The sequence below is a fragment of the Varroa jacobsoni genome, unplaced genomic scaffold, assembly GCF_002532875.2.
Source record: "Varroa jacobsoni isolate VJ856 unplaced genomic scaffold, vjacob_1.0 scaffold_716, whole genome shotgun sequence".
In the NCBI taxonomy this organism is placed as follows: Eukaryota; Metazoa; Arthropoda; class Arachnida; order Mesostigmata; family Varroidae; genus Varroa; species Varroa jacobsoni.
Window position 1 is genome coordinate 67,761 of NW_019213618.1, and position 19,243 is coordinate 87,003.

Consider the following 19,243-nt stretch of genomic DNA (forward strand, 5'->3'; position numbering starts at 1 on the left):
ATACAATAAAGTCAAATAAAGATTATATTTTGAATTTAATCGGTACCGCATAGTACTCCTTCATTTCGATTCACATACGTATCCCTCATGACACTACTGAACTTTGCATAGGTCTAGTTGTCTTTATTAATACTTTTGTCCAACTCTCGGCTTTTAAGCAACCCCATTGGACATATGCAAATTTTAGGAAGTCAAAGCAAATGCAAGCTTATATGATTCCCATCTAATAGATCCGCCGCGAACCCATAAGCGCAAGCTTATAAAAGTCCGTAAACGTATTTTATCCTCAATATTCACACAATACTATTAATTGTTTACGTCTACATAAGAAATTATATACTTGTTAAATTGTTAAATCAACAAGCGTTTCACCTATTGGGGAATCCTATAATAGTTACGAGATTCTTGCAGACTTTTTGCACCTAGCCGCTGCATTCAGGTTATACATCTTCCAATGAGGTGCTAACGTTCTGAACGAACATATTTACGGAGCTGATAATCTTACGTACAAGTTTTCAAAGTCTACATGTTTTCGAAATTTTGCGGATCCCCATTTTTCGTTACCTGGTGTAGTCCACTAATTCAAGTTGGCAGATTAGCGGTTCGCTTTTGTCGGCTTATGTACTTTTCAGAATTGCAGGACCTGGCTTGCAATCGCACTAAGTATTGTTGGCGAGCTACAGTCGATAAAAACATCAGGTATACAGGTTCAATTCACATATTACTAGAAAGTACTAAATTAACAACACGATCAATAACCACCAACGCACGCCTTTCAGAGGTATTAATGAAGAATTTATGAAGAATCTTAAGAGAACCGTACTTAACAGATGTAAACTGGAAGTTTTAACTGAACCGATTTGCCGACATATGCGTTCCTAGGGAAAACACGTTTATAATGTGTATTTCGTTTGGAGGAATAGTAAGTGCATAAAATAAATATTATTGTTCTAACGATTTTCGTTATATTGAACTCTCTCCAAAAGCGAAGTTAGTGACATGATCAGTACTCAACGAGTGAACGATACTAATCGATGATACACAACAAGGCTACTAGTCCGCTATATTGTAAACGCCCGGTCACAAAGCTTGGCCTCTAATTCTAAAGATATGAGTTATCTAGCCAAGTGCACTTTACCAACGTATAGAACCGTAAAGTACCAGCACCGTGTGCTTGATCCGTTGTGAAAATCTGTTCTATGTGTCACGCATATGTATATATATATACATATGTATATGCAAAAACTTGCAATACAAAACATACATTTAATATAAATACATATATAAATGCACAAGTTCAGCAATGATAACTCTGAGAATTCCGTCATCTTCTCTCAGCTTATTTATAACCTTTCCTGAAAAGGCTACATGTTTCAGTATCCAGGTAAGATTGTCCTAAAATTTGAATTAAACAAAAAATTTGTCTAAAAATCCCGCGTGTAGATCGCCTAAGCTTGCATGGCTAGATAGAAGAGCTGTCATGTTCACTCTGACAGCAAAGATAGCGCTCGTACTTAAATTCTAGTTCATAACAATGCTCTTGAAACATTGTCGGTCGACGTTAATTAACATTATATAGTGCAGCCTGACAGTAAAGCAATACGCTTGTCCCCTTTCAAGAACTGGCGTAACAGCGAAAAGGAAGAGGAACCGCATACTGGGATAGACAGAACTTCGATGGTCAGAGCCTTCTTTACCCACCTTCTTTATTTACGGTCTAGATAGCACTTCTCAGTGAGGCAATCATCACTCACGCTATTGTACACTTTCAAGGCTTACTAGGTACTGTATGCACGTTGACACGTAATACGCATCATATCCATTCTGTTACTCTTTAATAAATTGCTACCGTTTCGATAGACGGCGTCTGAACCTAGGTGCGTCGGTAAAATAATAAATCCCTACGGGACATGACACGAAATCATTGCAAATATGGATTTGATCGGTCAAAAAGTGATGTCCAGCTCTTTTCTAAGAGCTGCCTTTTGTGCATCTCCACAGTTTATTTATTTTTAGATACCTCTTGAAGGCGCTGTATCCTCCATAATGTAATTTTTTTGGTGAATGGATTTTTAGCCCTAATTAAGATGAGTACTTTTGGTAGAAAGAAGATAGCTTTTTTAGGCCTACGTAACTTGACCTTTTGTCGGGATTGAGAAGTCGCTGCAGCAGTCTGGGAAGCTTATACGGCGAAGACGCCAACTAAAATCACTGCTCGAAGATGCTATGCTAAATCCAAAGATGTCGACTCGGGCCTGAAGGACGTATTTTGCCAGACGAAGTCAATTAGGACCCTAGATGGCAAACAACCCGTTAGTAGGCCAAAGAGGTGGACTGTTTTCATGCGATCATCAGCAGGCATGTTCACCTTCAATTGGATTCCTCAGAACTCACCAGCCTAGGTACCCCGTAAACTAAGTGAAGAGCACAAGGAAACACGGCTTCTTGTTGTCATCCAGCCTTTCAATCGGCAACATGCAGCCCCAATGACACGTTTCGACATCGAATTTTTCCTGTTGACAAAGAGTAACATCCTAAGCCAAGAAAGGAATACGTAACTTCAGGAGATACGCCTAGGCCCAGAGCTAAGCCAGATCTCTACCAAAAAATACGATAGCTTCTATCTGTTTATACTGTAAGGGCCTTGCACAATGGGAGATGCTTCAGTGAGCAAGCCAATCAACAACAATTCAAATACGGACTAGTTGTACCGAATATACGCGAATACATGTTGCCAGCATCAGACTGTGCTTTTTTTGTCATGTAAAAAAACTTTACATGACAAAAATATGCTACTGGCTGGCTACGCCCGACATCCATCTACGCCGGAAGGCTGCATATCTATCAGCCCGTAGTTTCCTGCAGATAACACGCCTTTCTCAGTTTTCAGATCGACTTGTCGTCATGTTCCTCGCTACGAATTATACCATTACGGCTAAACGTGCAGTGCGTTCACGAGGCGCTGCTGATCCGTCAAAACTATGGGTTCAGTGTGCGTGCTAAATGGCGGAAGTGCGAAAAACTTGTTTATATTGCTAGGTAATAAATGAAGCCACATAAGTTCGTTCAAGTAAAGGTTTAGTTTAGATAAGCCGCTTCGTGGGCAGGCATTGCATGTGCTGTTTGGCACTGAGAAGGAGGCAGTGTTCTCAGCCGGATAATGTTTGGCGGGTACCAGCCAGCATCTAATTGACCAGAGCAGGAAGTGGTCGAGCGGCCTGTCAGAATTTACAAGGGAAATTTGGAAACTATCTATCAGTGCTACGAAAGGTGACAACGTTAAACTTCATAGAATGCTACGACTTAACGCCGCCATCGATTGAAGCACGAAGTTCCCGAAAGTACGAGGCAAAGGAGGTAGAATGACTGTGCCAAAACAGATTAAAATAGTACATCCTTAGAATTTAATTCATTTACCTGTTAACTTTGTTACATGAAACAACCTGGCAGGACAATAACACAATATGTTTTTCTTTGCTAATAAACGGGATCAATTTAGATCGTTTGTATGAACACGTTTGACCCAGCTAGAGATTTCTACAGAGTCCAATAAGTTCTGATTCTCGTGTCGGCCTTGCGTAAAAGTAGATCGGTGATTACCGTACATGACCTCTCTAGCAGGACAACTGCCTGGCGTCAATGAATATATGAGCGTACCGTGAATTACATTGTTAAATTACTATATTGTTATGTAGTGCAAGTAAATTCAATGACAGTTATTAGCTTATCTGCTTGGCCCTATTTGTACAACAATTTATACGATTATATTTAATAAGCGTACCGCATCTAAATTCATATATTTACAACAATCAACTCAAGATCGTCCAACGCAATTCAGCTTAACAGATCCGACCGTGCTATGTTTCTAGCGTTTTGATTAGTTGGTTAGGCAACTGGATTTATGGACTACGCAACAACAAGGAAGCATACCAGGCGCGATCGTCTCAGCTGTCTGCGTAGCGCCTTCTTTTTTCACGTACACCCGATCCATGCTCTGATGTCCTGTTCGAAGACCTGCAAATACAACTCTTTGTTGCCATTACAACCGCTGTTGCTATTTTAACTAGTACAATCAGAGTACCATAATGGACCTACGCTCTCAAACAGGGGGCAAAATCAGTCGTCTCTTCCTTTCGGAATATTCCTATTACCGTTCACTGCTCAGCGTATCCAGATCGAATCAAATTACCGCTGTAAAGAAAGCGAAACGCAGAACGACAGTAGGCTGGGAGGATTGCCAGTCGTCTAATGAAAAAACTAAGTCAACCATTATATAATAATTATTTGATTATTATATAATATCAATAATTAAATAATAATGGCATCAAGGCAGGCAGAAGAACAAAGCACCCATACCAATAGAACAGGCGGTAGCCAAAAACGGCAGGATGTTTTTGTGCTAGCGCACCTGTCTGCCGTAACAGGCCAAATCGAAGAGGCATATTTCGATCTGTACTTGATTCTGTTCGATTTGTACGGAGATTAGTAATGGACAGTAACGGCATCATTGGGACAATTCGCGCAGTTTGCGTCCGCTTGCTAGCTATGTTATTATATGAGAATAACAATATGGAAAAGGGGATGACGTCAATGGATTCGGCGTTTCTCATTAGCGTGCCTTCACCTTGGTAGCCGCATGAGCTGCTACAAGACGTCTAAACTTTTTAGAGAACATGCCGCAATGAACAGCAGTGACATACGTATGTGATTATCGCTTGATTCTGATTGTTGCTCCAAACGCTCAGGTAGTATTTTTTGCAAAATATAGCATAACAGCAGACCAGCGACTATTAATATATAGAATGTTAAATAGTTCACCAATAATATGGTTCAGGTGACGGAGCTATTATTCATGCACGCATGCATTTCTTATTATAATAAAGCACGAGGAAAAACAACTATCTGTAGAACGACTAACTAGCTGATCTACTCCGCACAAAGTAATAATACCTTGCACAGAACCTTCCATAGCAATATATCCTACGTTCTACACAGCGGTATCGGCTCTACATGCTAAGTATTGTGAAGAAAAAAAAAAAAAAAGTGTTACTTAGTCTATTTGTATATTAAACGCACCGGATGCATTTATCAAGCCACTTGGGTTTTTTTTCTATTTCCACCTGTACGTTTCGTTACATAAGCGCTTCTACCTGTTACCGGAGCATACACCGGTTTGAAATTTCATCAATGTATGCAATCATCTCTACATGATGCCGCCATAAACCGAGTCTATATTAAAATCGCGCTACTTCCGATCACGCACCTTTTGTGGCCCTCCCTCAGCACTTCGAAGCACAATCTATGTCAGAGCAGCATGAAGCCCGGCGCGGTCGCGGACCATATCTGTATCAGTAGCTGCAAGCACACTTGTAGCATCCACCTGTCGGCTTTCGTGAGGAGCACCGCACAAAGGACATGGCACGATGACACGAAAACAGGCGAGTTGGCTACGCTGGCCAAAAAACTGCACGATAAAGCATCGCACTTAAGAGTCTACGGACAAACCAACCAATAGCTTAAGCAATTATTTATGTAGTACAGCTTTCTAATCAGGCTCGCGCTCCGAAGGTTAATCATCATTGGTACAGATTACTACAACATTAGTAGCAATAGCATTGTATTGGTCTTCTCTGGCACATGAAACTCATCTTCGACTGCTACTTCTGCAGCAGTAGCAGCACTTACTACAGTAGCAACATAAGCACGGGTGGACACAGAAGTTGCAACCACAGACGCGAACCCAGGACTCGCAATATCGCCACGCTGTAGAAACTGTCTCTTCTTTTGGTTCGGTCTACTCATTTGCTTTGCTGTAGAGCGGTCGGTGTGGTACGGCCGTATTCCCGGCAGGGTGCTTTGGGCGCATGCGCGTTCTAAGGTAAGCCCTTTCCACTCGACTTGCCGCCGCTGCCGCGTGTTCTCGATGCCGTACGAACACAGCAACAACGGCTTGTAACTGCTGCAGCCACGGGATGGTGGCCTCCCGACCGCCTCTATGAGCAATTTTTCTAGACAGTCGAGGTAGCCTACCCAGTTTCCCGCCGTTCCCTAATGACGTTCTCCACATCTCGCCTTAGCCGAGCCAGCCTGGTAGCAGGTAGGTAGGTACGTAGGCCTCGTGAACTAGACCAAACCTCTCAAGCAGTAGCGACGATCTTGGCTTAGAGACTAGCCAAAAGCGACCGCCCACCCAGCAGCTTCCGATCCTAAACGGTTTGGTCATGCCCCGCCGTTTTTACCGGGATCTTCGATGAGTCGTTGGGTCAAGGGTTGACTAGGTCGCGAGGACAAGTCAACTTTCTACGAGTAGGTATTTCCTTGTAAGGCAAATCCACTTGTCTATTCTGTTACTACTGCGCTACCACTGTTACTGTTGCAGAATGAATACTTAGTGTAACTTATAGCGTGGCGTGCATCCACAAAGACGGGGACTCTTCCTTCGTCACGTTTCCCCATTTTTTTTGTCTTCCTCTGTATTTATTTAAGTTTCGTGGCGTCTAGGACATTCTCGCTCCGGGCTTCCTGTTTGATAAAAGTATGTCCTACCACTTGAGCCTGACTGACGTAATGCAACCTACAATCTTCACCTAAAGGCTATTTCATGTGGTCTTAGGATGCAAAGGACAAGCTGGTTTGGAAGGAGAAAAAGGGAAGGCCAGAGGTCCTTCTAGTCAAGCTGACAGACTTGCACGCAGAATTAACACTCATCCCGCCTTTATTGAAACGACAGCAACCGCTATCCATTTTCTAGAAACCTACTGTCATTATCAGGTCTTTAAGAGCCAGCGTCTTTTACCTTTTAGCCACATCTGCCATTGTTCTCGTGATCTGTAGCAACGTCCATGCGACCCTCTCTGTACAGTCGGGACAGGCGAGGTGGCTACGTCCACAAGCCGCTTGGGGCAGTCTTTTTTTGGAAACTAGAGATTCGTAAAGGCTAATTGAGATATGAGACAAAAGATCTTGCCAGAAGCTTATGCATTTGTGGGGTCATCCATTGGTGAACACTCCCGCTACGACTGGTCAAATCACAGAAGCGTAGTCGTGTGTTCCCTCCTTGACGACTTTGTAGTTTCGTAACAATTTCCTTCGTTCTTGATCCACCGAACGAACGAAGCCTAAAGCCCTGTTCAATGAAAATCACAGTCAACGTCTAAATCTGGATATTTGGCCTTTTTCGCAATGCGATTTGTTCCGGTTGATGCGAAATGTCGCCCGCAGCTGCTGTCGCTCAGGTAGCCTATTTTTAATCGTTCTCGTCAGGTGGTACGTTGGTATTTGCGAGGTAAGTTAGAATCTAAGTTTCAAACCGCAAATACACAAACAGTTCGATTCGTGCTAGAGGAAGTTAGCCATCCGAAGCAATCTTTAAATTCAGTATGATATGGAGAATTGGCTTCGATTCGAAATTAAAACGGGTTGGCACGGGTGGTTCTAAAGGGAAATAGCAAAAATGAACGAGGACGATGGACAATGACTGCACCAAGCGGAAATTCACTGGCGTGCGGTTTCAGGTAAAGGTGAGGCTTACGAAAATTCAACTGGGAATCCTTGTCAGTCAACCAGGCAATTACTCCCGAACGGTGACGGAAATGTCCATAACAACTACATCAGTTCAAGGTTCCACGTCGATTTCGATACCTTCGGATCTTACGTCGAGTTGTCTTCGTTGTTCAACCTGGAGGTGTTCCGCAAAGCCAAAAGGGGGAGGGAGAGAGAGAGGGAGGGGGGAGGGTTCCCTGGCTGCGTCTTCTTCACGTCAGTTGGTCCGAATTTCTCTGGAAGTCCCGGCATTTATGCTATCTTTGGCCCTGGCAAATTGCCCATGCTCCTGCCCGCATACGAAGAATACGTCGCCCGTGGCCCACAATGTTTGTTAGGGGGCCTGTTTTGAACCGAGCCTTGCGTCATTAACTAGTGCCGGTCCTCGTACGTAAATATGAATTAGAAACATAATAGTACAATGATAATTTCTATCCATATATATTCTCAATTATTGATAATAACAAGGACTCAATACGCAATCTTTTTAGAGAAAAGAAATAGAATTTCACGTAGACAGTAGTCGTCCCTCACGCTCTTGTTGGTATAGAAGTAAGTATTGGGTTTATCGATTACTTTCGTTGCGTTGTGATTGTTTTTTCGGGAATAAAAATATAAAGAGTTAGCTGCTGGAGCAATAATGAAACTCCGGCAGGGGAGGAAATTGCTATAGCTTTATGTAGAGGTTCACGTCCTTTACTTACATTCAGTAAACTAGGCCTAGAAACGTCTGACGTAATTGTTTCTATCACTGCGAGCTAAAAATCTGATAATAGCCAAAGTAGTGAGCGCAGCTACACAATTGACTATCAATCGCGTTATATGAACGATGTGGTAACCTAACCGACCTATATTCAATGCTTGCTTAAAACAATTGACCCACCCCCTTAAAAGGAATTACAGCTATATCGGGCTATAGAGGAATAACATTTCATTAGCAAATCATTAGGGAAATCTTGGTTCTATAAACACACAAACGGGAATGGAGTTTTAGTAATCTGAGGACGCAATATTTACTCAAACAGGCTAATTGAATTTGTTTGTTTCGCAGTTCGAATCATGATCAGCAGGATGAACATGGGTGAGTGAGCAAAAACAGCCTTATGGAGTTTCTTAACCTTAGGCTTGGCCAGTTCCACAAGGGATTTTACGGGTAGGTAGGTACACGTTGTTCCGAATTGGAACCGCTATTAGCGTTCACAAATGTCCAGTTCATATTATACAAAGTCTAAGCTATCATTGACCAATTCTACGTGTGTCCTTAACCTTAGGCCTTTTAAGAGTGAAATGTATCTTAAAGTAGTTTTGTGTGGGCTAGTGTTAATTAGCTATTTCTAATTTGACTCACTAACTAACTATGTATTTCATTACTAAATGAAACACTACGAGAAAATGGCTCTAACGAGTCGAAAGTAAAAAAAAAGAGTGATAAATGTTATCGCATGTGCTAGGTTTTCGATAATAATGGGACACCCCATGTTAGCTATATACTGCGTTACTTTTCTTTATCTGAAATCAGAATTTCCAACGAAACTGTTTCATAGGCTTCATAATTTGGATCTACTTAATTTGGCTCGAAAACAATTCTTTGAAAATTTAGTTGTCTTTGAAAATAACTGGTAAGTTTGACAATGACCAAACATAATGTTATTGAAACAATAAACAAAATATATAGTACTTCTTTTTCTGTTAGTTTCGTATTAGGTACGCTTCCCGCTTAAGGTCACCTAGTACCATTTTTGAGTATTTTTACGATACGACACCTGGCACTGACCACATCCGAGATCCAATTCTCGAATTCGAAAGTCAGTATTTGACACTGCTTGGTCCTCATTACCTCGTAGGCATCAACACCTGTCGCGCGGGTATCAAAGCTAAGAGGTTTCAGTTTATACGAAAAAAAAATTAAATAGGTATGCGAAGTTTAATAAAAAAAAAACGTCTGTAAGTTCTCTCAAATTTAACTTTCATATATTTGTTTTTGTTCATTACATTCGTTCTTATCTAGCGGTTTTTACCGCAAAAACGTGACGCAGTGGTGAAAACACACACGCTCTCGAGCGAGAGTTATAATTTTTCTGGTATACAGAATTGATCGCATGTTAGAGTACAATGTGCTCAGATCAATGCAATTATTATCGTAGAACACTCATACACTTGATCAAAAGACAATTGTCAGAAATGTCTAGAATAAATGACAATGTACGATACATATAAAACGCGGGTCACACGGTGACCTACAAACTAATTACGATCCTTTAGCAAACCCTACTATATACCAGTCTATGTTTTGTAGAATTCGTCATTGTAGTAGAAGACATCAGCAAGAAGAAACAAAACCTAGAAGTCAGCGCTCCAGTCTCTCATATTTATTAAGTTTTTTATTATCGCAGTTTGATATTCTACTTGTTTCTTTAGTTTCTCTAGGTATCTCTAAAAAGAGATAAAAAGATTTTTTAACGTCATATTGATAATACTTTAGTTCATATTTTTAATGCTATTTACATTGAAAAAAAGTTATAATTACAGAAAACATTTCGCTGTTGTTTAGTCATCTTCCTAGTAGACTGCTTAAAAAACGGAACAAGATATTTTATGCAATTGGATTAACGCGTATACATTTTGCTACCTTTTACTAGTTCTCTTGAAGAATCTATGGCACAGGCCATTCGTCCGCACAGTCCCCAAATACAGGACTAAGGTACGACCCTGCGGACCTTTTTGGCATTCAATAACCAATATAGAATTAGTTATCCTGTTACACATCCTAGAAACTGTTTTAGTATGTAATCTAAAACAAATACATACAGTATACGATGTAATAATAACGTTGTTTTATACACGATTAAATAAGACTCGGATCTCTTGATTATAAGAAGCAGAGAACTTTAGAATAAATTGATTACCTCTATAATGTGCGTTTTGGTGCATGCCTATAGCTATTTCAGGGTTGTGTATTTTCAAAGCATGGACACTGTTATATTAAACATGAGCCAACAGACCACATTATAAGAATAGATTTTTTTTATCAGACTTTAAAAATGTATCAGACTGTAAAAATGTATCTCACCTTTTGAAATATTAATAATTATGTGTGAACTTCAGTTCAAATCCTACCTTAGATTATACTTCAGTATTAAGTAGAGAACAAAAACGTTCAACACTATACTTCACGCTTTAGGAAGCATACGTAGACTTGCTAACCTCCTCTAAGCCATGCAAGTAGTTTATATATTACATGTTACTGTTTATATCGCTGAATATTCTTTTTAAAACTAGCTTTTTTTTAAACTTGTTTTATCGATAAATTGTTGCGAAAAACATTGCAAGTAGGACTTAAGACAAACAAGCTAAGAGCCAGTCTGGCTCTGGGAACTACGCGGTAAAGGTTATATCTAGATTCAATTTCGTTAATAAATTGATTGTCGATTATACAAAAGCTCGACATAAGGTCGTGGATAAATAGAGTCCATTGCCGGAAAGTGCAGAGACAGGAGTTCAGTTATAGCTCGTGAAAAATTAAATGTTCTTGTATGGTAGCTTATTAACGGTAGTCTACTCTCCATCTAAAAGACTGTCTAGTGGCCGTATCGGATCTGATACTCAAAGTATTTATCTAGTCCGCGCTCATGCTTTACTCCTTCTCCAACACGGCCCCGTCTGTTTCTGGTTTTCCTAGACAGTTTTCTTTACACCTGTAACCTATTCATACGTCTTTTTAATCGCTTTCATCTCTCTCTTTTTGCCGGATCTTTTGTTGGATGCTCACCTGGACAACGCTTCAACACGTTTACATCCATGTATGTACACCCTCCTATACTTGATGATCTGCAATGATTAGTGTCGTTATACTGCTTGAAAATATAGGGGCGGGTGACCATCCTGTTCTTAAAGGTTTCCTAAATACTTATTTGACTTTGTGCGATAATGCTTTGTCAGGTAAATGTCATGATATAAAGGAACCAGCGTAGATTACGCCTCGACTGGCTAGAGGAAGCGCGTGATGTTTCAGAAACGAGTGCCCATGGGCCGAATCGAATGACAAAACACAAACCAGTACACATACCAATCTGACTTTTTACGACGACGTATGATATAATAAAACTTGTGCGCACCATCTAGCTGAAATTCTATAGTACAGCCTATTTGCCTCTCCCGGAAGCATAGGGCGTAGCTAAACTACACTTGTAACCTTACTCAAGAAGCCCGAGTAACCTTCATGCTTATGGCCGAGATAAAGCCTTAATTAACCTTTAATCTTCGTCTCCAGGATAATCTGTCGAAAAAAAGTATGCATCACATGTGTATACTTATTAAATAGTAAATAAATATTCACATATGCCGCCAGAAAATAGTTATAAAAATGTTGCTCAGTTAGTTGTCCTTAAAGGAAAGAACAACCCAACTGCACCCTCTTCACGGCAGAAATAGCGAGAGAGTCTTTGTAAGATGCTCTCCGGCTTACCGACTAACGGGCTAAATAGCTGCTTAGAAACGTACACGTCACTCCAACGAAGCAACATGGCTTCCGAAGGGAACGGTCCACAGAAACGGCAAGCAGAATCCTGATGGCCGACGTCAAACGGGCACTGATCACTCCGTGTAATACGCTAAACATATTCATCAACTTCAAGGCAGTGTCCGATTCGGCGCCAATCTCACTCTGGCCTAAGCAAATGTCCCTACGAGTGTGCTCAACCTTCTCGCTGCGACTTCACAAAAGAACAACGTAATTATCGACCACGGTGTGGCCCAACTCTCACTTTTTGTCTAGACAACCGACCTGGCTTAGGATGAAAATCTCACAATTCTATTTTTCAGTTTCTGAAGGTCCTCCCTGATCAAACAAGATAGCTGAGAAAATCAGTCGCAATCATCTTGTAAGCAGACATTCTAGTGATAGGCGGGTTAAACAAGTTCCGAGTAGAACAAGCTTTAGCTGAGCTTCGTGCGCCAGTCATAGATTTGGGAGAGACGGATACGCGAAAGTTTAGTAGAAGAGGCAACACAGTAGTCACTAACACCGCGCTAGGTTGCCTCTTGCCTATTTAAGCCGGTGTTCGTACTGCTCTGTGAACGGCAGTAATTACACTGCACATGTGATTGAAGGATGTATGTATTCCTCGCAACCGCCTTCATCTATTTGACCTCAAAATACCTCTGATCGCAATGTATCAGATACGCGTTATCTAGAAAGATCTTCCAGTGGAAAACCTCGAATAATCGAGTTGCCTTTTTCTTTAGCTCTTCAAAAAGCGACTCGACACGTCTCTTAGCCGGCTCGCCATTGCTGTCCGAGGATCTACATGGTCGCTTTTAGCTTCCAACTACGGAAGTTTTCAAGACAAACATTGGAAACTGGAAGCAAGATTCGCGAATATCGATGCCTTTCTTAGCTTCGGAGACGATCAGGTACAACGAGTGGAACGGGACGAATTAGCTAAGTAAATATGTTGTCACTGGACATGTGTTCCCACATAGATTCTCCACCAACTAGGTTTTCGCGAGCCTAAGGACACGCATAAAGCACATGTAAGTACCCCAGAGACGGGGACTGTTGATACATATTATGCTGCTCGTTGTTTCCTGATATCATCCTTAGGACGTTTGGTGGATTTCTTAAATTAGTTCTATAAACTTCATAAGACTCGTATAGCACATGTGACGTAACATATTTCAAATGGTTTTATAGGCTCTCTTTTATATTAAGATATTGTCTTTTTTAATACTATCAACGAAAATAAATAAAAATTGATTTGAAGTCGTATTGATTTGAAAATTATGAGGTCGTATTGAACGATTATAGATCAGTGCACCAATGCCATAGATCTCAGAGTCGGGCCTCACTCACAATGAAATCAAAGGCAGCTGGTATGACTCATGTCTTCAGTAGCGGAGCTTTGCTAAGATACAACAATAAGTAAGGCCTACACCTCGGGTCCCGAATCAGCAGTCCAACGGCTACGGTTAGATAACATTAATAAAGACCATTATCGTTCATTATCACAATCGAGATTCGTTACCATACTCATACTACCGCTCATCGAGGAAAAAGTAGAACTCTGCGCCATTTTTCGAATCGGCAGGTCAACGCTCATAGCTTGCTATGAGACCCTTGATTCTGGCCTTTTCTTTCTGTAATATTCCTGTACCGCCATTACATTGATAGAAACTTCCTTTAAACCATTGGTAGTATTGATATTATTCTAAATAGGATTTACTGAAACCGAGGGCCGCGCTGTTAGCGTTAATCATGCCAGAACTCTAGCCTTGCATCACATTTGTTTATTTGCTCGGTACACGTCTTAAATATGAGTTAACTTTCCGTATTTAAATTTGGCGCCACCCTGCGCCGCGTGCAATCCTGCCTCGCTTCACTTGTATACGAATATGCCCCGCCAACAAGCTATTGACCTCATGCGAGCTCAGCAACATTTTTAGTTAGCTCCATCTGCCATGTTGAATGTGATTTAAAAGGACTTATTATTGATTTTCTATTTTCACTTTTATATATATATATAACATCGGTATAGCCATACATGCCGGCAAAGTTAACAACTCCATGTTTTGCTTACTTTTTGGGACACCCATAGTGTTTTTCCTACAGAGTTCCTACAGTGCTGCATGGAATTGACTCCTCTCCATCGCAGCAGACTCCACCGCAGCGAAATGCTGCAGTTGACCTCGTTTAATTATCGGCAACTATGCAACTGCGTTAAATTGTCACGTGTGCTCTGGCAAAGGCTCTAGCTCTCACCTGGGTCTCTTGCCAATTACTGACCCACTGACACGCATAGATTCTAACGATCATTCGCTCCAACGCCTGATCAGTTCCGCCTCGAGGTGGACTAGTATCTATCTGTTTGGTAAAATATGCAATTTAATGAAGATATACCTTCGAATTTTTCCGTGACTGGTCAAGCTGGACTCTTCACTTTCGGTAATGCGCCCTGCCGCTTTATCACTGAGATCAGCAAACCACTACAAAGGTTGATGGAGCTTCATGTTTCTTGACGTCCTCATAAGGCAGCAGGCTAGGCCACCACCTAGTGGCCTCTGTTTACACGCGGATTTCGCTCCTGTCGTGGGTCACGCCTAGCTCTTTCGAATACGCCTGGCTACGATGTCTTAATGTATAATGACGTGTGCGGTAGACTGTCACTTCGGTAAACGAAACTAGGCCTTTTGCCTGTCATTGGCGATTTTCTGTTTCTAGGGCTACGACCGTTGTCAGAAGACTTCCAGCAAATGACTGAGTAGATATCTGTTTTTGTGTCTCCGCATCTTTATCCTTAAGCGATGCATTAATTCCCGATTCTCGTTCCCGGTATTACGCTTTTTCCACAGTTTTTTTAGGCGACTCGTGAGTGTCTTAAAACTTCCGGACCACACCCTTTGCCACCACCAGAAGAACGGTAAAGTGCGTGCTCTCGGCACCATAGCTACGCAGCCTATACATTTATCCCTTCAACCTTATTTCACGCTTGCTTTACTGTGAAAACGTGTTCTCATGAGACAAAGATTCCAAAAGACCTCTCGTGGATGTTTTCTTTATGCAAACATAGCTTATAATAAAGCCTCCGCTGTAACCCCCGCGGTTATCCGTACAACCTGACGTTACGAGTACTGCTCAACTATTTCTCTTGTTTAGGTTAAAACCACAGTGAGTCGTAGGACCTACCAATTGCTCTTTATACGACCATTTGGAAATATTGATCTTGCATTTGAAAAAGTCCATTTAAACTGGTTAGATGAAATGTAGGCCATTTACAAAAGTACTTGTCTATCTCGTATTCGCAACGTATTGTCAATGGTGTACGTACAATATACTGTAATGAATCATAGACCTAGGATATCTAGACGATAAACCAACTCCGTTATGTCACTGAGAGGTAATCCGCAGCTGAATTTTAGCATCTACTCCCTGCTTGTTGAAAAACCTCAGATCTAAACTATAAGGTCATTCAGGAAAATGTTCACGGCATCTCTAGGCCCGCTTCAATCCCCACCAAAGCCCTCAAAGGGCAATTACGGAGTGTCAGCTTCGACGTAAAGTACCATATGCTATGTTTCTTTACATAAGTTGTTGGCCATCTAGTCTGAGAATCTCACTGAACTTACCTGAGCTCTTCTTTAACAGCCCTATGAAGTTGCATCGTAATGAATCGCCATAATAAAAATATTCCAACGTTGAACTCACGATGGTCGCATATTCATAATAATCATAGCAACGCACTTAGCAGTAAGTATTATTCACCCAGATTTCACCGCCCACAAAGGCGTCTACACTGGGTATTTGCAAGGAGAACAAGCTCCTGGGTATAAGCTGAACCCTGGTTCCGAATGCGCCGTTTGACAAGTTCCGCCCTGAAGCTTGTAAGACCTGTATGTCGATAATCACTTGGATTAAACCGATCACCTTTACATTTATATTGAGGGGTTACCAAGGATATCGTAAGAGAAAAGAATTCTCTAAAAAAATTGAGAGGTCAAATAAATATGCTATTGTAAAAAAGATAAATGTTACTATCCTAAACAATCGTCCTCTCTCTTTAGCCTTTGACTAATGCGTAGATTTGAGACCATAAAGAAACAAATTTTACCTATCCGTGTTCGACTTCAATGGAAAGTATTTGCAAACGGATTCGTAGCATTATCCATGTACATACTACAGCTCGATATCCCGCCAGTCAACCCATAGCATACGTGATGGTGATGGCTGGGTCCTGACACGAAACCTTTTTAAATGGCAAAAATAATTTTTCTAAGCGGGATCAAGCGCCGTCGCGCTAGATCGTCGATGCACATTCGGTGACGAAATATCTGTAATCACTTCTGCTTAGCTCTTCCTTGGCCACTTAACATTCCGCAATAGCTAAGGGGCCATCTCAGATGTTAAATCAATGAACAATTCGTCGTCGTTTCGAGCAAAGGTGACAACCAGATCCCGCTCTGGAAGCCACTCCGGCATGTAAGGTACTCTGACAAGCATATGTGGATATACTCAAGCTGTAAACTTTGAGTTGGAGTCTTTTCTGAGGACACCTTTTTTTTAGCCCGTATATTTCTATCTTGCACACTGGACCTCCTAGGGAGATTTCGAAATACTCTATTTCTCGATCAAAGAATGATCGAGAGTGTATACCATCGCCGCTCTAGGCGTGTCTATTCATGTGAATTCATTTCAAGCCTTTGTACTTCTGATCACCAACCTGTCGTTGTTGCCTATCCACTACACGGCCATCTGTCGTCCAAGAATATGAGCCTCTGCGTATTGCCACGCGTATTGGTTAGGTATTTATACCTAACCAATGCGTTCTAGACGTTTTTAGAAAAAAAACAGAAAGGAGCGTATATAGGTCGAATAGGCTTGAAAAAGGGTCAAGTCACTGTAATGTTCGGTCACTTCCCGACACTTCTCAATTCACTAGTTAAAAACCTTTTATATACTATCACTAGAGGCATAATAAATACTGAAAGAAAGTAGGAAGATACGTACACGCGTCCGGCATTGTTAGCTCCATGCTTAATCTGGGTTGACCTTGGTGCTCATCATACGGTAATATATATAATTAGTACTTCGATTTCCTAATAGCGGCCGCTAAACAGTCTCTATGTTGCATTTTTAGTACGTTACAATCGACATCGTATACAGTGTAATTAACGCTGAGCTATCATCTAAGCGAGGCTACTTAGCAATGATCCACGGTAGCGTCTCTAACGCTAATCTCTTATGAACACGACTTCGTCTCAGTGAATTGGGCAATCGATCGAGTACTTACAGGAACGGCACGCGATTATTAATATCATTTATTAACGGAACTATGCGGCTAACAGCACTATACGTAAATCTATTGTTGGTAACATTGCGGCTGTTATAGCCTAAAAGCGCCTTCTTCCACAGATCGTACGGTACGATCTGAGTATAAAGACTAGCATCACACGACTAAGTATCGCGTAGAAATGTATTCTTGAACAGGCTATTTTGGGCTTTAGCCATACAGAGCATGAGGCTGTGGGTAAGCAAGCTACGGGGAGATATGACCTTGGCACGTGTGTCGTTTATGACGAAAACCAAGTGGGGGGCGCTTTTAGCTAGGCAAGATATTTTGGGTAAATGAACGACGAAATCGGGACGATGCAAAATGTATTTTATATTCTAATGGAGTTTTTTTCTGGGGGCGAGATAGCAAGGTGTATTGCTAATGTGCTCACTAACTTAGTCGGATCAAGTAGAAATCAGGTCATCAGTTAATCTTATGTTAACTTGTTAGTAGAAATGGCGCGTAAAAATGATAGGAGTCAAAGCTAAATATAATTTGACTGGAATCTTACAGTTACATAAGTAGGAAAAGTCTTATGATAAGTTTTTCGTTGTTGCCCCTCGTATCGGAAACCTTCTAGTATACTACTGTTTAGCTTTCTAGCTGCGGCAAGTTTCTACCCAAGTTCTTTAATAGCACTTGCGACTCTATTTAGATATTTTAAAATCTAATTTCTAAAAATACAGCAACAAGCTATTGGATACAATCTAAACAAACACTGAAAAGGAAGGCAACGAAGGAACGAAACTGATTCTCGTCTGCCTTTCATATTCCCTAAATAGATCGTACTTGCATAGAGTCCTGAGGGTTTTTTCATTGGGCAAGATCTACTTGAAGAGAAAATGAATACTACAGTTTAGGCACTTACAACCTGAAGATCAAGGCAGCAGCCTATCGGCGGCATAAATAATCATCGTCGGAGAACAACACGAGTTTTATACAGAGAGAAAAGTCCGCAGTGTACGCGAACTATTGGGTAGATAGAAATGTTACGTTAAATAGATTGCGTAGTAGAGGTAACTTAAAATACAAAAATTAATTGAATTGCTGTGTGTTATATGCACAATCCTAACTAGTACGTAATATGACGGTATCAGCGGCTAAATCAAGTTCGCCGATCATAAGACCAACTTCCTATATAGAAGCCTATCCAGATTGAAAGAACACGGAATACGCCCCGCAGATTATTAACTGATATAACGTTGCGAGCACGTTAACCATTCATCGGTAATATCCAGATTAAAGGCTCATTGTCCATGAAAACATGGGAACAACTGGTGCAGAGATCTATTTAAAAAAAGGTTAAAAAAGAAGTCCTGTGTCGCAAAATCGGTATTACACTTTTTTTCTGAACAAAGCATTATTACAAGCAATGTAATAAGAATGTTTAAGCTTAATTGTTTTTTTTTTTTAATAAAATTTAGCGACTTATCCATGCATCACGTTCATTACACCAAATACGCATAATCTGTATGTATACGTTTTTTCAAAATGAACTACAAATCAAATGCTTTTCGCTTAGACGGTACATAGTGTAATAGTCGAACTGGCGGCAAAATGGAAAGAATTTTAACATACAGTTTAAATCGCATATATACGATCTGCTTTCCGAGCTGGATCTCGTGCTTTTTGGTTCTATCATATCAACTACATGATAATACTTCGGCTGGGCAACCTCAGCGGCCATTGTCATTTTTTTTCCACCATTTTCACGATGACGACTGAAGAGCAACCCATATATACATATGTTAATTAGCTACGTTGTACGTAAGGGCTATGAGAAAACCGCTGCTGACAAAAATATTTTTTAGCAATGTGCTTCATAAGCACGCATGCTCTAAAGCATCTCATTTTTTCTAAGCGACGGATGTTCAAGT

At 40.9% G+C, this 19,243-nt stretch overlaps 1 protein-coding gene and 1 long non-coding RNA gene across 6 annotated transcripts in view; one reads left to right on the forward strand and one right to left on the reverse strand.

Moving 5' to 3' along the window:
• Window positions 1-19,243, reverse strand: part of LOC111262960 (guanine nucleotide-binding protein subunit alpha-11) — a 56,305-nt gene that overhangs the window by 36,072 nt on the left and 990 nt on the right. Inside the window, exons 1-2 of one of the 5 annotated variants that reach the window (XM_086969380.1) lie at window positions 12,043-12,391; window positions 3,931-4,014 (exon numbers count right to left, since the gene is read on the reverse strand). In XM_086969380.1, coding sequence (XP_086825506.1) covers window positions 3,931-4,014; window positions 12,043-12,166 — 208 coding nt within the window. In that variant the 5' untranslated portion in view covers window positions 12,167-12,391. The other 4 variants (XM_086969381.1, XM_086969383.1, XM_086969382.1 and 1 more) reach the window with 4 other exon arrangements.
• LOC111262969 (uncharacterized) lies at window positions 6,006-12,010 on the forward strand. Its single transcript, XR_002681957.2, has 3 exons — window positions 6,006-6,097; window positions 8,594-8,623; window positions 11,502-12,010. It is a non-coding gene; the product is annotated as an uncharacterized LOC111262969 (long non-coding RNA).